At 37.7% G+C, this 23,528-nt stretch overlaps 1 protein-coding gene across 5 annotated transcripts in view; it reads left to right on the top strand.

Annotated features, from left to right (window-relative positions):
* Positions 1-23,148, top strand: part of LOC110065290 (octopamine receptor beta-2R-like) — a 28,716-nt gene extending 5,568 nt beyond the window's left edge. Inside the window, exons 1-2 of one of the 5 annotated variants that reach the window (XM_089272449.1) lie at positions 1,109-1,338; positions 18,774-23,148. In XM_089272449.1, the coding sequence (XP_089128575.1) occupies positions 19,352-20,458 (1,107 nt within the window). In that variant the 5' untranslated portion in view covers positions 1,109-1,338; positions 18,774-19,351 and the 3' untranslated portion in view covers positions 20,459-23,148. Of the gene's footprint in view, positions 1-1,108; positions 1,339-8,515; positions 8,920-13,910; positions 16,224-18,773 lie in introns of those variants that run through there. The other 4 variants (XM_089272448.1, XM_089272446.1, XM_089272445.1 and 1 more) reach the window with 4 other exon arrangements.
* Positions 23,149-23,528: the final 380 nt, after the last annotated feature.

Genomic DNA, 23,528 nt, shown 5'->3' with positions numbered 1-23,528 from the left:
TAAAAAAAACACGTAATGACTGGCCCCTCGGGAAACAGTGAGTTTTGTTTCCCCTCGACCCTCAATGGTGTATCGCACTATTTCGGATCAAAGCGAGACGATCAATTCACATTTCAAGTCGAAGTGATTAGTTTTAGGACATTCACCAAAAAACAAAAATATTTGCAAACTTACTTTACTCAGCGTTCTGAGCTTTAGAACTTTCTCGATGCGAAATTGACAGTATGAATTGCTTGAATGACATCAGTAAACATCTGGGCATGTGGCGAAAATAAAATAAAAAACGAAAATGTCTGTACTAAGGGAACAATCCATAGAGGTTCGCCAAGAATCGACTTGGAAGTTTCTTTTTTTTGCGGAGAAAATTGGGCATGTACATGTGGCATTTTAACGCAAACTCAAATTTGTTGATGCAACTGCAAGGATGCATGCAAAGCCAATGATACCACAGCCCCAATACTGCGCTGACACATGATGTAACCGAATAGCCATCTTTCCAAACCCAATTACTTGGAAATTGAGTTAAGGAAGATTGAATAATGTCGTTTGTAAGTCAGTCAGCCACTGCCGGAGACAACACGTCGAACCCACACAGCACAGCACAGTGTGGAAAAATATTTTGACAGGTGATCATGCATCTATTGAGTTTTGTCGAACAAAATCAAAAAGGTGCACAGTTGCGTACGAGCAACACTAGTCTGATGCCATTTTCACGATATAAACGACAAAAAAAAAAATGGTAAATTCGCAGCCAGGCGGAGATCAATTAAAGAAAAAAAAAACTATAAACCTTTAATCTTTGTAGAAAATGTTAAATTGTGAGATGTTCTATCACTTGCTCGATTATAGCTGCTTGAAGCAACGACATAAATTTGATTCGCCGTAGCATGGTGAAAACAGAAAACGAAATACAGTTAGCTGTCATTACCCATTACAAAAGTCTGCTTGAAGTTGACAAAGAATGGCAAGGCGACAAGAACTTTCTTGGGCATCGGTTTTAAAAAGTAGACATCTCTTTTGCAACCAGTCAAATTTGATTCCAAAACAACAACGAACTGCGTACAAACTAGTCAAATATTTACGCCCACAGTTAAATTCAAGTCAGCCAGTAGCCCTGAGTTAGCTTACATCTTTCTGAAGGTAAATTACCACCTGCAAACTTTAATCGACTACAGTGTCGCGCTAGACAATCGCTAATCATCTTTGTTCCTGTGCTGTCTGGTGCGAGAAAGGAGTTACTTTTTCCTTTTCAGTATAAACAACCCAGAGACATACGACAACATCACAACCCGTGCAAAGCGACAACACTTTGTTCTCTTCTTCTGTCTCCAAGATTACGTAAGTGGTTGATACAGAAGTTTTGAAAAGATAGCTTATTAGAGATCAACTAGAATTATTTTTAAATGCAACGCCTCGCTTTAACTAACACATACAGTGTAACTGTGGAACTTAATGCAGGTAAGAAAACAAGAAACGAAAAAATGAAGACACGAACAAAAAATAAAGAACCTCTATTTACCCTCGACAGTGTTTATAGCACAAAGGCTAGTGAGGCCGAGCAAACAACTGAAACAAATAATTCAAATTGAACATAACATTGTTAAGAATCCCAACTGGCTGGAGGCAAACCAGTTGGCTATTTACAAGCGTGGCCGCGGATTTGAACTCGGGCCTACCGTAAAAACAATCCGGGTAGTAGTCAGAGTGGGATTCGAACCCGGCACCGCTAGATTGCGAGTCCGACGCGCTGACCACTCGGCCACGTTACTTGTATTAATTCCTTGTGCTCGTTCGTCCACGGTCGCAGTTTTCGGCATTCGCTTAACGTTCATTGTAAATGCTGGTTTTTTGAGACGGATGAAGCAAATGACTGCAGTTTGTTTACAGTTTTTCCGATAAAAGTATAGAATGGGAAGTCGACAGAAGTCGTACAGCCACTGGTTAGAGATCAACTAGAATTATTTTTAAATGCAACGCCTCGCTTTAACTAATACATACAGCGTAACGGTGGAACTTTATGCAGGCAAGAAAACAAGAAACGAAAAAAAGAAGACACGAACAAAAAATAAAAGAACCTCTATTTACCCTTACAGTAAATCACGATACCTGGCGTCGCACCATTCACCAAGCTATCTCGATCTCCACCTTCGAAGCCACTCGTAAGACCAACATTGCTGAGAAAAGACGCAGGAGAAAGAACCGCGGAGCTGTAGCACCAAATCGTGATCCGACGTTCATCTGCAGCCACTACAACCGGGCCTGCCGGTCACGCATTAGCCTCACCAGCCACGAGCGCGCCTGCAGTCGACGTGGACCACACCCTTCATGATTTTCGTGAGCGAAGTCAAGTCATGATTCCAATAACTAATAAACGGCCTCAATAGGCGATCTGCATGATGACGCCATTTAACCGCCTTAACAAGAAGCCTTCAAACTTCATTTTCTAATGCTAATTTGAGACAACTGTCATCTAAATCCTACTGTGGTTTACAAATTTAAAGAGTGAAAAGACCAAAGAAACAAAATGCACCATGGTCTTTGGATGGCAAGTGCCGCTTGTTCTCTTCAGGAGTCTCCATCCTCTTTGCACTATCGGCCTTAATCTTCTTTCTCACCTTCGCTAATGTATCGAGATAGGATCAATGAAGCAACATAAATTATTTGTTTAGAAATTCACTCTAATTCGGGACCACGTTCAATACGTTTGAAATGTCGAGAGCTCAGTGTCTGACACTACAAAATTGCATATCAGTCATATTCACCAAAATCATATAATTTAGTGTTATGTGATTAATTAATATTGTAAGTTGGTAAATTCTTTTTGGACAGCGTCTCCTTGTCATATCTTGTTATTTTGAGCAACTAGCAAGTCATTCCATCTTCCTTTAAATTCAAACCCATTATTTGCAATATGATAATGTATTTCCTTGAATTTCAGACTTTTCCGCCGATAAATGTCCGACGCAATTGCAAGAGAACAATTTAACGAATCTTCGCTAATGCGTTCGAAAGCAGTTCTGAAACTGACACTTCTGGTTTTGGAAATCCTGTTTATCTTCACCTAAAGAAAACGAAGCACATGACGTGTTCCCGCTAATATCATTAAGGCACACTTAGAATTGGCCAAGCAGCTCAGCAACAGTATTTTAAATGAAGTACAACTGAATTATTATTCGCTTGGCTATCGGGCAAAATATCGCGTACATGAACCTGAATTACTCAATACTTTGCCAAATGCTGCACAACATTCGCTTACATTGGCAGACTCTTAACATACTGTACTGAAAATACTTAAATCGTATTCTTGGCTATTCGCAGATTGCATGCGATAGCGCGTTTTGGTCTTGAGAGGGAAATTTATCAGTTACGGAGTTTTGGTCTTAAAATGCTTTCAATTGTAGGTGTTAGACAACAATGATTTAGAGTTTCTACTAAAACAATTGGGCTGCGTTCTCTATAAGCGATAGTCGACCTCGTTGACTATCAGTCGCTCTAGAAAACTCGGGCTCATGGCCCAAATGTTTATTAGAAAGCTGGCGTCAATCAACCTAATTAAGTCTGCCTCAAAAGACAAGAGTAAAGTTCAAACAAGGAAAAGAAGAAAGCCAATTAGCAAAGCTTGTGTCTTCTTTTTCTACGCAATTTTCCTACGATTTTCCTTTCTTCGAAAAGAAAGAATTGTAAAAAAACGGTAAATTTAAAATCAATACGATCATGAGAAGCCTTTAGGCAAAACTGAGGGCCTGGCAGTTCTTGTTTTCCTTTCAACCCACAGAACAGTACTTTTTCTCCATTTTTTCCTTTCTGCTAGCGGAACTGGAAATGCTGTACTACTTTTAAAAACATCGCAGTTTTATTGCTGTTTAACTGTAATTTACAAGGATATAACTTTGCTAAAACAAGAATGTTATGCAGAAACTGTCATAAAGCCGTAATAATATTCATCTGTAACTACGCGTATGTAAACAGAAAGCTATTTAGCATCTTCTTTCCAATAACGAACGAACGGCGAGTTCAAAGAATGAATTGCAAATAGGACTCTTGATTTAAAGTGTCACTTCTTTAACTTCCTTTCCATTCAATGATTTGTCTAGATGTTTCGATCACTATTTGAAAGCCTAAACATGGTGGAAAAGTCGTCACGTTGCAAATGATTGGACCTGTGTTCGTGCTATGCGAACGGTTCAAAATAAATATCCTTCTAAAATTTCCGCATTTCTTTTCCCCCCGTGTAAGCTTAAGGCGCTGTTGCATAAGTACACAAAGAACTCAGAAATATCAAAAGGAATAATTGATGATAATCAACACCCCCTCCAGGTAATTGTTTTCACGAGCTAATTGAATTCACGAGCTCGTTTTTGGGATCGCATTAAATTTGTCCCTCAAGCATTTCAATTCACTTTTTTTTAAAAAATTGTTCTGATCCTGTATGTTGTAAGCTTTGGTCGTTTGTAAACAGATTAAAGAAATCCTACTCTGTTCTACATCTTTGATTAATCCAATAATATTCTCCTAAACAGAATTCTTGGTTTGCCTCTGACGTCATCAGCGTCATTTGGCGGCAGAACTTTGATAAAAGATTTTTAATTAGCCGTTCTAGCCTATTCTTCCACTCGCATTGCTGTCACATCTTTGTCGCTTGAATCTTTATAGCGATTGGCTGCAAACAGTCAATACATTTTCCGTCTTTCCAAAAAACAATCAATTTATTTTGTCTTTCCGAATAACAGTCAACCTATTTTGCGTCTTTTCTGAATAACCTGAATGGCTTCAGCTAGTGTGTGTGTCCGCAGCACATGCTGAGCTGTGTACAATCATTTGAAGTATTACACATTAACAAACAATAACTAGTACTTCCTTCTGCAAAATTTTCAAAATCTTTAAAGACAAACTACCAGCACCTTCCTGGGTTGTCATGGTAATTAAATGCAGCTTTGCGTTGTTTGTAATATGCAATGTTTTAATGTGCTACTCTGTTTGACGACATTTGTCATTCAGTTCTGACCATGGCAGAAAAGGGGCATAAGGACTAAATTTCTACCGTTTTACGGCTTGCATTTTAGGCATGCAGCTCCTCGAAGCTAGCACTTTACGTTTTGGGAACATGTTGGTAATGCAAATGTTTTAAACCAATACAACTGAGATCATTAAGAAGCCCACCTAACAGAGGGATAACCGTCAGCTATTTACCTGTTGTTTTCTATTTATTGATTTTTTTTTTTCCTTTGGCGATTTTCGAGTAAAATAAAAGCAGAAACTTAAGTCCAAACTTTGAAGTGTTTTCCATTCACCGTCGAAATGAAATAGGCGAAATCGTCGTGTAGTAGTTTTTGTTAAAAAAAATGTGAATACTAAGAGAAATAGTCCAGACCGCTGAATAATTACACTGGAGACGCATATGCACGGTTCTAATCAAAATAAACGCTAAAACAAAACGAAACGAAATGCTCTTAATTCCTCAACACTATGCATTGTTTCACCTTACGCTTGAGAGCTTTCCTTCTGGTATTTGTAAACTATTTCACTTCAAATTGACAGTAAAACACCGTTGGTTCATCTATCCAGCAGTTGTGATTAACTCGAAACAAGCCGATATTCCTTTACAGTTAAAGAGTTCCACTAAAGAGTTATGTACACTGACAAGTGTATTGGAACGTGTAGCTTCTCAAAAATGCTCTTTTTGGGTAATATTTTCAATACTTTGAGAGATTGATCTTCATGCAAGGACAGATAGCACAAATCAAGACGCCCATCACATGTAATGCCGCACAATAAACATTTGTTAAAAAATAAGACTGGGCCTCCCTTATCATTCAAGGGGCGTTGTTCCCATGAACACCTAGTGACATTAACATAATGTTAAGGATGTCCCCCTCTGTGTGTGCCTCAGGAGTTTTACTCACTCATTTTTAGACACAATCGCTTACTTTTGAACGGAGTTGACTCCTTGATTCCATGCAGATAGGCAAATGCCAACATAATTATAAATAAAAGTTCGTTGATGTACTGATTAGGAAATGTCATCCATGCCATTTATGTATACCAGCAACGATTATGACAATGAAAAAGTTACGTATTCATGAAGGTAACGGGAACTTTGTTTCCGGAAGATAATGAAATCAATGACAACATCAAGCTGTTTGACTTCTTTGAACGGCATACATCCCGTGGCTTCATGCATATCTTTGATATTCGAAGATTTAAAAAAATGTATTTTAATCATAATTTGATGATATTATTTGGTTTACAAGATCTGTGTTATAAATAAAGGTATTCGTTGATTTACTTTTTAAAATACGACGGCCTTACAAGGAAACTGACCCCCAAAATACTCGCAGCTGTATCACCCATAAATGTAACAAAAACCATAAATGTAGTACCAACCATAAATGTAATAAAAATTTATCATAAACGTAATACTGACCATAAATGTAATATCTTTTAACCACAAAAGTAATAAGTTTTCTTCGCCCAATTTGGAAAGGTTAGGGTGTCATTTTCGAAAACACGTCGTCTCAAAAAACGATTGCCATAGTGGCCGATAATTACGTCCGGATTGTGAAGTGTGATTTTAATGAATACAGAATTATTGAAAACGAAATTTTCAATGATGTATCTAGGCGTCTGATTTGAACAATGTTCCAAGGGTCGTCTGTATATAACCGAATATCAATGAAAAAGAAAGTGCTGATTTTTATTTCTTTCTCTAGTTTTTCAGTCAGTTTACTTCCTTATTTTAAATTAGAACGCAACTTGGAGGTGAGCGATGCACGTAACAGTCTATTTAAGGCAATCCCCCTGAAATAAAACTGCACATAGAGTTTTGTTCAAACTTTGTCCAATGAATATTTATCATATGAGAACTTAAATTATGAAATAAAAAAAGGGGGTGCCCATGCTCGTTAAAGAGCAGTGAGGCATTGAAAATGTCCCATTTTAGCGTTATTTAATGCTCATTACAAGAACGCATTCCAAGTTATTGTAAACTCTTTGTGAGCCCAGACTCATGAAAACACGACTCAAACTACAATCAGTACTTGTGTCGGACACAAATACACTTTTCAAGTTTGATTTTGACAGACAGCTGAATCTTTGTTAAAATATTGGAACCAAATTGCTTGCCACGGCTATCAAACTGCAAAATAGGAAAGACTACAGTGCAGCTGCTATTTTTCTTATTTCAATTTTCAAACATAGAAATCAGATCAGTCTTTTCTCACGGAAAGCTAATGATTAGTTGATTAAAAGGACTGGAAAAAAATTTGGGGTGCCCGAGCTCGTTAGTGAGCTATAGCCATTTTTCAACTGACAGAACTCAATATCAAGGCAAATCTGCCATGTCTTCAATGTGCGCGTGCACGAAAGCGCGCTAATGACGCCATAAATTATGCGCAGTAAGGATGCGCAATGCAATACTGGGGAATGACCTTAAGGTGGCTCCCTATAGTTTTACGATCGCGCGAGCGCTGAGGAAGTAATCTGCGCGCGCTCAAAGGTAAACGTCAGTGTTTTTCGGTATTTCATTACGTCAACATGAGCACAAAAAGTAAAACTGACAGTGAATTTTCTCGCGTTTCCTTCGGTGAAATTCCGTAAAATTTGGCAGATTGGTAATAAATATCTTACTTCAGTCGGAGCTCGTTTTTCAGGGAAATCTATAAGGCCAGATTTTTTGCAGCGGTAAAAGACATAAATTTGAAAATATCGAAAAAACTGCCTTTACAAACCCTACTTTTTTCGTGCATGTTTAAAATTCGTATCCCGCTGGAAGCGATGTGGTGTAAAAATTCTGGAAGATTTCACCGAAGGAAATTCATGAAAATCACCAATAAAGCCATAAAAACAGTAAAAAACGCATTTGTTTGGGCATTTATAATTTAAGACTAAATCCCAAAATTTTAACAGAGATGATAGCAAAACACCATTTAATCTTTGCTTATTACTTGCAATAAGTTTGAGAGGACTAGGGGTGAAAGCGAATGCAAAAACAGCATTCAAAACATAACATTTGCGCGCGCAACGCCATAAATGATTACCTTATGGAGCCACTTTAACTACACGACTTTGTTATTTTTTAGCGTGTTCATTGATTTTGTTTCTTTGTTTGGCCCAAAAAAATAACTTACAGAGACATAATCGTCTCATTTTTCCGCGCTAAGCTTTCAGCTTATTACGCTTGACTAAAAGCTTGCAGTGTGATAAACCCCCAGTGTTTCAAGGACCCCACAAAAACAAAAAGAAAATTTGACAAATTACTTTTTGTATATGTTGTAGATGAGTTAGACGCATATTTAAAAAATAAATCGCTATTAAGTGGAAATGGAAAGAAAATCTTCCACCATTAGTGGGATCATTTTAAATATTCCGTATTCCTTTTAGGGCAACGGAACAATCCAATTTTGAAAAGTGTTTTGGTGAATTAATTTATTAGTATTTTCAGAGTTCAGTGACTTAATTTACAATTTTGAATTTTGAAGGCAGAGAAGCAAACAGTTGGTTCGAAAATTGAAGATGTACTGTACTGGTCTGAAATCAAGTAAAATATAATATTTTCAAGATCTGTCATATAAAAATTTCTTTTTAACTTATGAAACCCTCAAAGTACTATTGCTAATTGACTTTTGGCTCCTGCCGTCAAAGCTTCTTTTTCCGCGCCCACTTTTCATCGTACTTCCGTTACACGAAAACACTCTCACGGTCATAGGTTGTTCCACGCATTCTGTTGTTTGTTTAATTGTTATATTTCGGTTGGTGATTCATTGAATATTGCGCTTTTATTCAGCGGATTCAAGACTTAGCTCGGCTTAAACCCGATGCGCATTTTTTTTAGTGGAAAAAAAAAATATATATATATATAATGTAAATCATCTCTTTGATGCTAGCACGCACCACCCAAGTTTCTGCTACCCGGGATTACAGGTAAACTGCATGAGTTTGCGAGGTATTTTTTTCGTTTTGTCGTTGTAATCTAGGTTAAATTTAGGAAGCGGCGAGATTAGCTCGGTCTGCCGGCGGAAGAATATGTTCTCATTTCTAACGAACTAATTCCACGCAGGTCAGGTAAGGTTTAAATTGCTCCTTTTGACGATATAAGGCAGCACGATGAAGTCATAGAGCCATGTGAATTGTATCAGATAAACTTTCTAACCTAACTTGATAATTTGCTTCTAGTAAAGCGGCAAAAAATACCGCTAAGAAACAATTGCAGTGATACTCTCCTTACAATCGACGGTAAACCAAGTACGGAAACTTCATCAATGTAATGCATTTTGAATCATTGGTGTTTAAGGTTTCCCTTTTCGTGTCTAAATGAATGAATGAAAACTTTACTTATTACACGGTAAAAATATCAGCACAATAGTAGGAAAAAAAGAAATGCATCACATGTAAAATTCTCTATTTACTGGTTTACATATTTGCCGTGTAGGAGTCCGATGCAGAGAACCATTTATTAATGCTTCTCTTGAAGATGTCAAGAGATTTTGTAGTGCCAAGTTCCTCGGGAAGATCGTTCCATAAGGAAGCTTCGTTGAAACTGAAGCTACGCTTCAGGTAGTCAGTTCTTGGTTTCGGTAGATTTAATTTTTGTGTGTTGTCGCGAAGATCAAAGGACAAAGTTCTCGGAGTGAACATGGTACAAAGATAAACTGGGGCGCGCTTATTAACGCATTTGTACATTAAATTTGCGCACATGGTGAAAACGAAGACATGGTTAGCTATTTCATGAAGCCAATACTGTGAATGCGTCACTTTGCTCGATAAAGTTAACTTTCAATGTAGCTTGCGTAATAATGAAAAAAAAAAAAAAAATCGAAGTCTGTAACCAGAAACATCTGCTCAATTGTTCTACGGAGCGCCAATGCATTTCAATCAACCAAGTAAAATCCAGATTATAGTCTCCACAGTAGGAAACTATGTTTATTTAATTCTTCTTAGTTTTCTGGCCTCTTTTTTCACAAATAATAACGGAATTTTCGTCATTTAGCAGCACAAAGAAATTGGAGGAAATATTTTGTATCAGGACATGAAGGTAAACACGGAATAGACAAACTTATTCATAAAATGAAAGGCACTGTTTGTAACATTTCAATCTACGCAGAAAAAAAAATTCACATTAAAAATAAACCGTATTTCATGGACATCGTGAATTAAAAACAAGTCGACGTTAGAAAATAATTCATTTTATTTCACTGTCATTAATGTCTACGATCCGTTTTGGTACATATTTGACCGGACTTGACCGGAATAGCTAGCAAACTAAACTCATGTGAAAACTCGAATTCTGCGCCTTAAACTTTGAACTTACCATGCAGTGTACACTGAATTCGTTCGCCAACGCCTTGCAAAGATAAAAATAATTCACCACTTTTTTTTCCTTCCAATAAGCGCAAGTTAATTTCCTTTCTTGTCAAAAGAAACGTCATGTAATATTCTCCCGACACAAAGAAATTTAAATGTACTATCCATGTACTATGTTTTTCTAAGAATATTAGTCTTAATATACACAACATTTTTGCCCACATCAATTTGCGCCGTTCACCTGTTTGAAATGACCGACTAGACAACGGAAAGGTAATTATTCCTTTGTGAACCATCTGTCAGTCACAAGTGGCCCACAACCAACTGGATGTTCTGCATGTGATAACTTTCAATGCAGCTATTTAAAAGCACTAAACCATGGCTCTGAAATTTGAAAAATATTACTATCTCTTTTTGTGTTTTTGTGTGTCCTATATCTTAGTCTTTGAAAAGGGTTCACAGTACACTGCTAAACCACGATACCGTAACATTTCCAACTGACAATAATTTACTGAAACGTTTCTCCATTCGTAAATTTTTTCCATCCAATATTGACATGTTCAATGAGTCTCGGCGAGTTTATTCTCTCATTTTCAATCAGTATTATACTGCCACGGAGAGGCCGTACTGTTATTAACCAGCATGGAACCATTGTTGGAAACCACACACACAACCAAGCCTTCAATTATCTGAAGCGCGTTTCCTCGACATGGTCACCAAAAGCTGATTTCTCAACGTTTCGCTTCCATTCCCTCAGCCCCAAATTTCATGCTCTCGCTATCTTTTGGTTTATATTTTGACAATTTGGTTACGCGTGAAGACTAACTGATAGTCCTTTAATATCCGCACCTGTCCGTTCGACAAAGCATTGATATGATAAAAAGCAATACAACCCACTATTTGAAATTAAATAATAGGCCATCCGCGAGCAAACGCGCTGTCCCAAAGCTTGTACACGACATTTCGCAGCTACCACTTATGGGTGAAGCTGCCGATTGAGGTAAGATTGCCTTGAAGAAAATTATCATTGTTACGTAATCCATCCATCCATGATATAACCCTATAAAGTCTTTTAAAGGTTCAAGACGCTTTTTTTTTTTTACATCTGTACAAAAAAATAATAATTTAGATATGCTTAGGAAGAAGTGGGCAATATAAATACTAGAAGTAGTTGAATAACTTAGAATATGTCAGGCTCAAATAGGTGTGACTTTGCTATTTAAACTTGTTCGTAGTGTGTGTACGTGAGTGGGTGTGAATTAGTTGTGTTAAACCGTAAGTCCAGTTTATTATGTATAGTAAAGTAGTAAAGTATTGTAACGAAAGTCGTGTAAATAGTTTTGTGCATTGCAATAAAAAAAAAACAAAATTTACGGAATTAAAAGAAAAAAAAAAAGCTTCAAGACGCTACAAGCTCAGCCATTTCAGGTGCTCATCATGTATGTAGGCATAATATCTTTACGGGTAGCATCACCGCAAGTAGCAATTTAATCTAAGCCAAAACACCAACAATGAAAACTTTGCGAAGCTTATAAATTCATATATTGAATTGAAGCACTTCATTGCGACATTTAAGAGTACGATGCACGTAAGATACATTAACAACAGAGCAGACGAAATGGAAATTAACATGCAGGTAACGAATGCTTACAAGCTCATCTCAAACAGACAAAGTTCCCCGTTCTTGTTTCCTTTTGGAAACACAAATGTTTCTTTACCGACCGCAACACGCGTTCTTTAAAGTTTGTAGTGAGATTTCAGTGCTAAATAAAGACATAATCTACGGTTGAAATTTTTGTCTAGTCATTCAGAAGCTTGTGATTGTTGTCTTCTGTGTGGAATATTGCAAGACACTTCATATAATGGAGGGTGATGAAAAATTAACGAGTCGGCAGGGAGTGATGTTGAACTCTTTAGTCTAATGCACGGTAACTCTTTTTTTGCTTTTGTTTTTATACGAATTTCAGGATAATTGCTAAAAGACTGGTGCATCTTTTTGAAAAACTGAATTTCTTGCAAAGAAATCATCGTTTTAGCTATGCATTATGATGGTTGTGATACTTAAATATTTATGACTATATTTTAATTCATGTAAAATTTACAAAGCCATAACAATCCAGGACACCATAATTCACAGATTTCCTCAATAGTTTATTCAGTTTGTTATTAGCATTGAGCTATGAGAAATTCTCCACGAAATCGTCAAGATGAACACGAAAATAGAACGAACGCCGACCAATAAAATTGGTGTCCTAGTTATTGAACATAACAATGGTGCTCTAAAATGACATATTAATTTCTCAGACAAAAAGAAGAGCGAAATTAAAGAAAAAAAAATTGAATGCTTACAATTTCTGTTAATGTTATTGGTTGTCTACTAGACACAATTTAGCTGCCGCACTATCAGGGGCACCAAACGACTAGTTCCTCTCAAATGCTTTAAAACGCGTTCGCTGTTTCAGGCTATCTAGAGTGCTTTTAAAGCTCTGCAGATTAACTTTACGCTACGCAATGAAATTTTTACTTGTTCGTTCGTTCTGGGGAAACTTGAGTCTTAGGGCTTTTTTTTTTGTCCATTTTCCGGAAACATTATAGGTCTTATTGCCTTTCCGAAAATCCTTTTTTCGGTACCTAAAAAGATATTTTTGTCAATCCGAAAATAAAATTTGTAAGATTCATAACACGCAAGTTCGAGGTGACAATTCTCTTCAGAAAATTGGAGGGGATAAAAGGTCTCCCGGACAATCAATTGGGTGCCCTGGGACTACAATGAATACATTTCTGGAGGCTCAGTAAAAGCTTCCCCCGCCTTGCTTCAAAAAAGTTGAACAGTGAAAATTTCATTGCGTAGCGTACAGTTAATCTACAGAGCTTTAAAAGCACTCCAGATAGCCTGAAACAGCGAACGCGTTTTAAAGCATTTGAATTGTACAGCGCCTAGAGCAGGCATGGATAGGCACTATATAAATATTTATTTATTATTATTATTATTATTATTATTATTATTATTATTAACATAACTGACTTCTTTAGACAAAACCATTCGACAACTTCAATTTGGCGTTTTAAAGCAATAACCTGAGAACTACAATTTCCCTTATACAACAAACATCTTTTAGCAAATACTACAGATTGAGCGATTGTCTTCAGTTGATCGTACAGATTGAGCGTACAATAACCTGGCCGTCAACGAATTATTTATAAAAGAATCAAAACATTTGCAAGCTTCGTATTCGGTGAATTACACGTATTGTTTCGGGGACCATTTAACATTTAATATCGACTAGAAAAGAAAGTTTTTGAAATTACCACGATGTTGCAAGCTCTTTTAGTCAAATGTCGCTGCTCACAGACCAATAGCAGGGGAAATAACTGGAAGAAACATTTTCAAAGTCATTACTTTAACATTTCGTACGTACAGTAAGAGGAATGCTCAAGATTGTAAGATTTCCTTTTCTAATATCAAACGGTGCATGGTTTTGATTTGTTAGTGAGCGTATCGTGCAGGCCAACCCTGCGACGGAGCTTGGAGGACCTCCTACTGAGCTAAATACCTAGTCTGTAATTGAAAGCTCTGTTTTCAAATGGGCACTCCCAACAGTGGACGGGTAAACGTCGACGTCACTATTAGGTTTCTTTCTTTTTTTTTTTTTTTTTCCTAAAATTGCCACAGCTCCACAACAGTTGTCTCGGGCAGCGCATAAAAAGTCCTCGTTTTGCTTTTGATGCAATAGACAGAGGTTGCACAATGATGTCAACATTGCCAAAATATATCAAAGCACAATAGGCAATACGATTGTACAATGGGCATGAACCGTTTAAGCAAAAAAGCATGCCCTAGACTTTGAGGCCTTCAAAGAAGCTTAAGAGATGTCTAATAATACGTTCGGCAAGAGAATCCTGTCCGTTGACAGCCTGTGAATTCAAACAAAAATCGTTCTTTTCTTGCTTATCACAATTCAAGAATAAAAATGAGTTTCGCCGGGCCGTTTTTGGGTTAAAAGCACTTAATGCAACCTTTTTGTTCGAGTCGTTGCTATTGTAACCCGTTATGCCATGGGGGTGAGGAAAACTTGTGATAGCGGAGCTCCGGCGGAGCCCCATACTCATATAGGAAAGAAAAGGAAACCCATGAGTTGATTTTCTCATGGTTATCATGGCTAGCGGTATTGCTCGTGGGCGCGTACACACGACGGCGAAGACGACGACGACGGAGTCGCGCAACATGGCGGCCATACTCGAATAGGTTGACAGAGACATGCAGTCTTGGTTTACCGTGTACTTCTTTGATATTGGACATCTATGTTATGATCAATTGACACCTGTCAAAACAAGGTATCCGCTGACCAGTATCACGTGACCATATCGCGGGCTCAAGTTTACAGCTCATTGAGGTAGCGTGTTTTTTCGAAGTTGACCGCTGACCAAGTGCTGGTTTTGGGTTGGATCGCGGGCTCATGTCAGGCTAACTTGTTGAAACCAGGGCAGGATTGTTCGGAAGCCAATTAACGCTAACCCAGGATTAAAAGTTAACCGAATTATAACTTTTTCTTCTGTACAAGTATTTTTTGCTGCTTTGTTTCGTGTATATGGTAATTATTAAAACTCAAAACAGAGGGCCAAACATTATACAGAAAACCTCACCTCAAAGTTACAAAACTCAAATCAAAATTAATTTTACCTTTTCCTGGGTTAGCTTAGTCAGGCTCTGAACAACCCGGCCCAGGAGCTACGCTTTTAGGCTGGCCTAAATCTATATATTACCTATATTGTTACCACTTGGTAAAGAGGTTAGTATAAAATCAGTGTAAAAATGTTGCCGGCCACTTAACAGGTTCACAAAAATACCATAAAGCACTGAGGTCAAGCTGTAAAGAAAGTACACTTGAAGCGATCTTTAGTTTTATTGACCTAAAAAAAATGAAAAATGCTAATTTCTCTATCGGTTGCTGTGCATTTGGCCTTGTTCAATTTGCATTTTGATATCCTAATTGAAAAATCTCTCTTTGAAGTGCAAACACTCGTGGCCATTTAACTGAAGCATTTGTCCTTGTAAATGTGTCTGGCAGGATGAACGGTTGAGAGCTTGTGCCGCTTAAGACAAGTTAACACATCCATCCTCGTGATATAAGGTAACTTTGGTCTACAGTTTGTCCTGAAGGATAGTTCCATCATAGGAAAATGAAGCTCAGGTTTTTTAATGCAAAATTAATTATCTTGCAAGGACAATCTCTACATTTTCGCGGTTTAAATTACATGGTAGCGCAAGTTCAGTATTTTCGCACTCGATCCCATAGCAAAAGTCCCAAATTAAAATATATTTTCCTGCTGAAGACGTTAAAACTCTTCAAAACGAAAAAAAACAAAAACAGCAATTCAACTGTATCAAATTTTGACTTGAATTGAAAATGTGCCATTCTGATATTGCTCCACAACAATTCAATCTTGAAAAAACACTGCAATTTTTTTAATACACCAGAACAAACATTGCTTTCAAATGAGAATTTTACAGATTTTGCTTCCTATATGCATGTATTGCACCGAAAAAAATTCGTCGACACACACTTTTTCACAAAGGTAAATCTTTAATATGCTAATTAAAATAATGCTGCAAATAAACAAAATTTGAATTTAGTTAAAAACGGCATGCAGTGTTTTGAAGAGCTTATTCTTTATATTCTCGTGGCAAAGGAACCCGTTTGCAGCCAACTGTTGACGAGTGTGGGTCAGTGCGGTGTAAAATATTTCTCCGACTCTGGCACATCAAATGAAGCACGCCATCATTGAGCATTCTTCTCCAATATTTATATTTTACAAGACCAATACATTTAAAGATACTTAAGGGGAAAAAAATCGGACATGTTTTGTCGTTCCATGCACGGCGAGGAGGTAGATGTCTGAGGCACCATTCATTTACACAACAGGTAAGCATTAAATATGGAAAAACAAGTCAGACAATTTAACCCGAACGAATTGCCCATAAAATTCGGCACCCATCGGTATTTAAATGGGATGCAAATTGTAAAGTCAAAATTTTTTTGATGAATGTTTACCAGTAGAGTACAATGAAGGATCGATGTCACACAGCGACTTCTTCTTTAACCAAAATGTTAATTACTTCGCTAGAGTGATACAGAACAGAAATTAATCAGCAACACAGCCAGGAATCGTAGTTTCTGCCAGTGGAGAACAAAGAAAAGTTGTTTTCTAAACAAAACTGCTGTGCTTCGTCCCGTGCTTTTAGGAATTTGTGGATTAAAAGTTCATCTTCATTCTGAGGTTATAAGCTGATGCTGTGAGCACTTATATTCCTGTTTTTCAACGTATCCTTCGTGTGTCCTCAGTGAAGTTCGTGATATTGAACAAAACGTGTCCAAGTTGCAATCAGGGTAAATTCGATTGAGGCAGGTATGTTTTCAGCTGCTTCGAATTGTTTACTTAAGACTTGACTTCAGAAAGCTTTTTTTCCGTTGCCTTACTTAATTCATAGACTACCTTTTATATTCTTCGCTGTCATGTTTCCTATGTCAACCAGATATCAATCATGAAAATCACTACCAGTCACCTTTCGCGATAAAGCAGTTTTTTCGCTACCTCTTGTTGCCAGGTGTTTCAATTTATCACAATTCAGTCGATGCAGACTCAAGCATCAAATTGTCAAGAATTGTAATTGAAAAAGTTTAAACCAATTTCACAGTAAGCTGAATTCCATTTAATGACAACCGCCTTAAATAATTGCAAAATTTAATTAACAAAAGAAAATAATGTGTAAAGGTTCCGATACGTGACTTTGGCCTAATGTCTCTACCAGAAGACCTGTTACGCAAAACAACATAACAAGTTGTTTACAATTCATGAAAGCCGCGACATCTGCAAAACATAATCTATTCACGATACCCAAATACACAATATCCATGCAGTAAACTTTTAAACAAAACCGATGTAAATCTTCGCCCTCCCCTCCCCAGGAAAAAATACATATCTCCAACATAGACCGCCTTCTAAGGGAGGTTTAAACACAAATCTCTGCGTCAAAAAAAAAGCAACGAAGGAATCATTGAAGCATTTCAGAACGCAAATAACACAATGACTGCAAATAGAAATAATAATTTTCATTGTGCTTCGTAAAACTGAAGATCTTGACAAAATCTCATTTTATTCGACCTCGTATCGCTATCGTTTTTGTGCAAAAGTGCTATGAAAACGAAAAAAGAGACAAAATTTGTAGTCGGAAAAATGGGAACGGCTTGATAGAGGTATCACTTTCAGAACGAAGTACGTCGTTTTGCTAACAATGGGATCATAGACTTTTGGCAAAATTGTTGGCACAATCTGTAATCTACAGAAACAGCGGGGAGTTTTACCAAGAATGAAGTATTCATTCAATAATAACTGCATGGGCACGTTATTCTAAAATTAAACAAGGAATAGGGTTTGTTCGTCAACAAGTGCCTTGAGAAATAAGCGAACCCACCGCATAAAAGTGTAGGTATTCTTTTTTGAGATTTGATAGCACCACAGATTTTTGTTCTGACAAACTGAAATTCAAACATAATTTATCTTCACCTTTAATCTTTAAGCACTTCTGAGCCCAAGAGTTCTTGTCACTTTTTCGCAAACAATGGTTAGATAACCCACAACATATTACGCAGGAAAGTTTTGGCGTTTATACAGTTTCCTTTAAATATCAGGATGAAATTCACGATTGAATAATTGTTTATTGTGGACCACGCACGGACCTTCTTCGAAACGGACGATAGATGCATTGTCATACATTAGATGTGTTCGACAATGATATCTATAAGTATCAGGGTTTTTTTTTTAATATAAATTTATTCGTGTATATCGTTGCATATAAGAACAAATTCACCAGTGAATAATAACTTCCAGGCACCAGTTGAATTTGTGATCGATTTTATATTAAGCCGGTTTTTAATTTGCACCGCTAAGGAAGTATTTCAATAAACATGCCAAAAACAATTACTTACATCGTTCAAATGATATTTGTTTTCTCCAGAAATAAATAATATTCAAAATGGGCTCCAAATACGTGTCAAAAAAACAGTAATGAAGATTGCGACGTAAAAACAATGTTGAGAATTGTAGCCGTCAGCATAAGAAAAATACGTCAATCGAAAATTAAACTTATTATTTTTTTTGTTTTCTATTACTCGAAAGTAACGATTCAACTGATTACAATTTTTTAAGTGCAATGTCATTTGTTAACACCAATAGTATTTAGCTCTGCCACAATTGATTACCATGTACTCTTGGGGAAAAAGCCTCAAACAATTTTACGGGCGCGCCACATCTTTATCAAAGTCAATCTAAACCGGTCCGGCAAAGAAACAAAGTGAAAATTGGTTTTGCAAAGCAACATGTCAAACCTTAACAGGTTTGTTCCACTGTAAATCATATCGAGTTTAATGTTTGAAAACATTCAGGTGAATTTACTTTTATTTTATTTTTTCCAGGATCGCAAAAATCGGGACAGGTGGTCAGGTCGTTTCGATGCGTCAAATGTAAATAGAAGTTGCAGCTCACGTAACCGAGTGGGAAATCACGTCAGTCGAGAGAATGTGGGATGTTTTACCGGTAATGGCACACATGTAAACATGGTTTCCGCCCTCGAAAACGTTTTGTCGCAGCCTTTAGGCGTGGGACTTCAAATGCTACTCTAGATACAACAGGAAACAAATTATACACCAAAAGGAAACGATTGAATATTTGAGGTGGCCACAGAGTAACCATAGAGACGAGCTATTACGACATATTCTGTTGATTACTTCATACCAATAAGACTCTGGCATCAAATCAAAACAAGGAGTATTCGCGCTTGTGAGCGAGGAGGCTGGAAGTCTCAGCAAGGACAAAATACGATTTCGTAAACAAAAACCAACGGTGTTCACCTGTGAAAATTACTCGCGGCGTTTATCTGTTAACTTGTTCGAGGTTGTCAAACCTCATTTCTTATGCGGGGAAGAAATCAAATCGCCTTCACACTGGGCTGGCTCACTTGATCACTACGAGAAAGTGGAAGATTTGCTAGCTGATGCGGGACAATCGATCGGACAACACGACCGACTGTACAGAAGCGGCAATGCACGCAGAAGACACACGCTCATCGGTTGCCATCGCCATCCAGGCGGCGTTCCTGCTCATCATTATGCTTTCTTCTCTCATAGGAAACACGCTGATTATTCTCGCCATCTATCGAAATCACAGCCTTCGAAGCATCACTAGCGTTTTCATAGCCAACCTGGCTATGGCAGATTTTCTCCTGGCACTTCTGGGAATGCCGTTCACCATGGCATCGTCCATCACGTACGACTGGGTCTTTGGGAAAGTATGGTGCACCATCAACGGTATGCTTAATTCCATCTTTTGTATCGCTTCTATGCTGTCTTTGGCAGCTGTCTCGATAGACAGATATGTTGCAATCATCAAGCCACTACAGTATCCCCTTATTATGACTTCTCGAGTGGCCCTGGCCATGATATCTTACGTGTGGCTGCACGCAATCACCCTTGCCTTTCTGCCCGTCTTCGGCTGGTCCAGTTACATCTATATTACAAACGAGTCGATCTGCACCGCAGACTGGGGTTCAGACATCCCTTACACGTTATTCATCTTCGCTTCAAGCTTTATCGCCCCCCTCATAGTGATGGCTTTTTGCTATTTTCACATTCTACGTGCTGCAAGGAAGCAATCACAAAAAATCACGCCTCGCGTTGGAGAACTCAGAGAGGAGACCTTGCAAACGATTGTTGCAGTACCGGTGGCTTTTGGCACCGCAAGTTCAAATGGGGCAGCCAATTCACCGTCGGCGACGGAAAAAGCCGAAGAAAGGGAAGCGAAAGAAAAGTTTAAGAGAGACACAAGAGCTGCAAAAACGCTTCTTATCGTGATGGGGACATTCATGTTCTGTTGGGCACCACACTTCATTGGAATGACTTGTTTACTTTTTCCAAGCTGCAAGTGGCCAGATGAATTCTTTGCGACTACAACATGGCTGGCCATGTTGAACAGCGGCTGTAACCCGATCATTTATGGGGTCATGAACAAAAAATTCCGAGAAAGTTTCAAAGACATAGTATTGTGTAGGAGAGCAAGAGCAAACAGATTTTACAGTCATCGGGAGCCAAGTAGCAGTTCCTGACGTCTTTGCGGGATTACATTCTAAATATGAACGTTCTCAGACTCAGTTATGGAACTCCAGCCAAGGGCCGCTTACTCGTGAGCATAACATAAAGTACAACGTAATTTAACCAGAAACCATTTCCAATGAAAAAACCTTCGAAAAAGACCAGTTAGATGCCAAGCTTTTAGTCAAAAGAAACAATTCCCGTCTAGCTTGTGACTAACGTTGCAAGCTGAAAGATTGTGGTGATTAAGGGTTATCAACGGATATAAGTGGACTAGACAAAACGTTTCGCTGATGCAGGTCCTCAAACGACAAAGTTTTCATTTCAGTAATGAATCCGTCAGTCTACAAGTGAAATTCCTCGACGACAAAATGTCATCAGCTTATCCCCGTAGATTAGGTGGACGGTTGTTCTTTCTATTAGGGGTTAAATACAAAGACGCATATCACTGGGTCTCAGCTTTTTGCTGGACTCGATACTAAGGTTTCAAAGTCTCTCGTCGATACATATTATCCATAAACTAAATGAACGTACAATTCGGTTTTGCAACAATACACAAAAGTAGGAAACAAATTGGCTCGATATCGTTTGATGCTACTATCTTCCTATCTATTCGTGTAATCACATCATTAAAAGCTCCGTACGTTCTTCCGGCCTTCTTAACAAACCTCTAAAATGGAACCCTAACAACAACTTATTATGGGTCTATTATCGCGGCTTTTCCTTGACAATTTCCGGGACATTCACGGCCTACTTAAAACTGGCGACACTTTCCTTTTCGCTTTGGAGATGGGCAATTAATTTGTCTTATAGATAAGAAGCGACATTTTCTGCGGGGCGTGATAGAAAAGGTAAACATGCGTAAGAAAACAAAAAAAGAACGTTCATTTGAATTGCTAAATTTCGAAGTTGTCGTTTATGGACCCATTAGTGAGAAGAAAAATAAACGTTTAGAAATAAATTAGTGAGAAACACTGCAAAGCGTGCGAGATAAAACGCGTTGTGTGATCCTTAGACAGCTTTATAAACTCTCTCGACTAACAAGGAAAATGATTGCCGTGCGAATCTTCTTACCTCACAACCATATCTAAATAATGCCATCAACTGAATTTAGCCTTTTGGACTACTAAGTAACGCAACGACGTTTCTTGTGTTGCAGTTGGGACTTCGACCTTTAAGTCGTCGATAGAAGACATAGAATACCTCGTGTGTCTATCAATTTGATTCGTAGCCCTCTCGTTGCTAAATATTCACTGATAGCCAACGATCGAGCTCATATTCAAAATCTAAAAACGTAAAATCTTGTCCAATCTCCGATTTGAAAAGGTTCAAATAAATAGCTCATTTGTAACTCTCGCCATTAATGCGTAATAGATGATATCAACAATGCATCCTCGTCCAGTCAACTTGTCGTCTCGTTGTCTGAACGCTGATTAAAAAACCCTCCGGCTTGTTATGTTATTCTTAAAAATTACGTTACTAACGAAGAGATTTTCGTAGTTGTATATCAACTTCTGCAGAAAGCCTGAAAAAAAAAAATCAGTTTTCAGCGGGATTTCAACCCAAGACAGCGGCGATTCCGCTGCAAACTCGGCTGTTTACATTTTGTGTGATTATCATCGCCTATTCTGGCGTGTATATAATATAAGTAGACCTCGCACTTCCCAGTAGCTACCAGTTCTTCAGAGGCTTTACAGTGGTGGATTGTTTGCACCGTACCGGAATCGCAAAGGTCACGGGTATGAATCCCTTCCTAGCTTTAATTTTCTTCAGGCTTTGCTTTCGACCGCTAAAGTTCAATATAATTCCGCAGCACACTTGTCTCGTTTATTTCGTATATTTGTAATCACGCATTTCATTTGAATAATACTGTTCCGAAGCCACAACACAGAGACTACAAAGGTCTACAAAGAGTCGCTGTTGTCTGGAATATAGACAGAATGTGAAAGGGATCTTGTTCCCACGAAAATAACGCAAATTTAGGATGCATTGTTTGTTAGAACCGACGTCACCCAAATTACAAACAAAAACGCCAAATAATCAAAATAAATATCCTAAATGTTGAACAAAATAGAATAAATTAGATATTCATCGTATCACGCCGTTATTTTCTCCTTGCAACGCCCAATTGGCGCTATGTTTATCAAGTGGATAATAACAACTGACATATTTTGATCACCAACTAAATAGGGATTAGCTCAGTACCTAGATAAATCATTTTAATGTGATAATCGTTCCCATGCACGATATCGCATTTATCTTCATCTTTTTTTTTACATCCCCCGCTGTAAAGCAAGCAACTTTATTTAAATTCATTGAAATAACTATACCCATTATGTCATACAGTTGAAAATTTGATTTGGTTCTCATGAAGTAGCACTTTTGTCGTTGGCATTTGCCAAAGTTTCATCTTGCCAACATTTAACCACTAATCGGATTTACTCGAATATCAAGTCTCATGTAATTTCAAACGGACAACCCCCCTTAACAATACTATCAACCCAGCGTTATCTATTTGCTCTTTCAGTATCATATTATTTACCTCACTAGAAACAAAATCCGATTAGCCAAAACTACGTAAAACTAACACCCCAAGCAAATATTGTCGTTCAGTACAATACAACACATATTTATGCTTCATTTAGAGCTCATTATTTATTTATCGGAGTAAATGTTGAGAAATAAATCAGCAACCTCTCTTTTATGTGGGTACATGTTCTTTCTTCTTTGTCTTTCAATGATTTCTTATTCTGCTATCAGCGCCTGAACTCCAAGAAACACGGAGTTTCAGTATCATACAAAACTACACTCTACAGGTAAAAAATCGAACAAATAAACAAATAAACAAGCAAAAACAAAAACAAAAAATAACAGAAACTCTGACTCGCTCATGGGAGAGGCAATCATATACATTTTGGCAAAGATAAAAGTTTCCCATTCTCGCCTTTTGCCAAAAACAGGCAGGATTCCACATTCCCCAAATTTAATCAGTGAAAACGTTCTGCCCAGCTAGTATCTCGATTAAGTTCACAATTAAATTAATTTGCATGATTCGTATTTTAGGGCAATTATATAACATCGAGT

This window comes from Orbicella faveolata, unplaced genomic scaffold (genome assembly GCF_042242905.1).
Source record: "Orbicella faveolata isolate gen_17 unplaced genomic scaffold, um_ofav_v1 contig_35, whole genome shotgun sequence".
Taxonomy (NCBI): domain Eukaryota; kingdom Metazoa; phylum Cnidaria; class Anthozoa; order Scleractinia; family Merulinidae; genus Orbicella; species Orbicella faveolata.
This window is presented reverse-complemented; position numbering and strand designations above follow the sequence as displayed.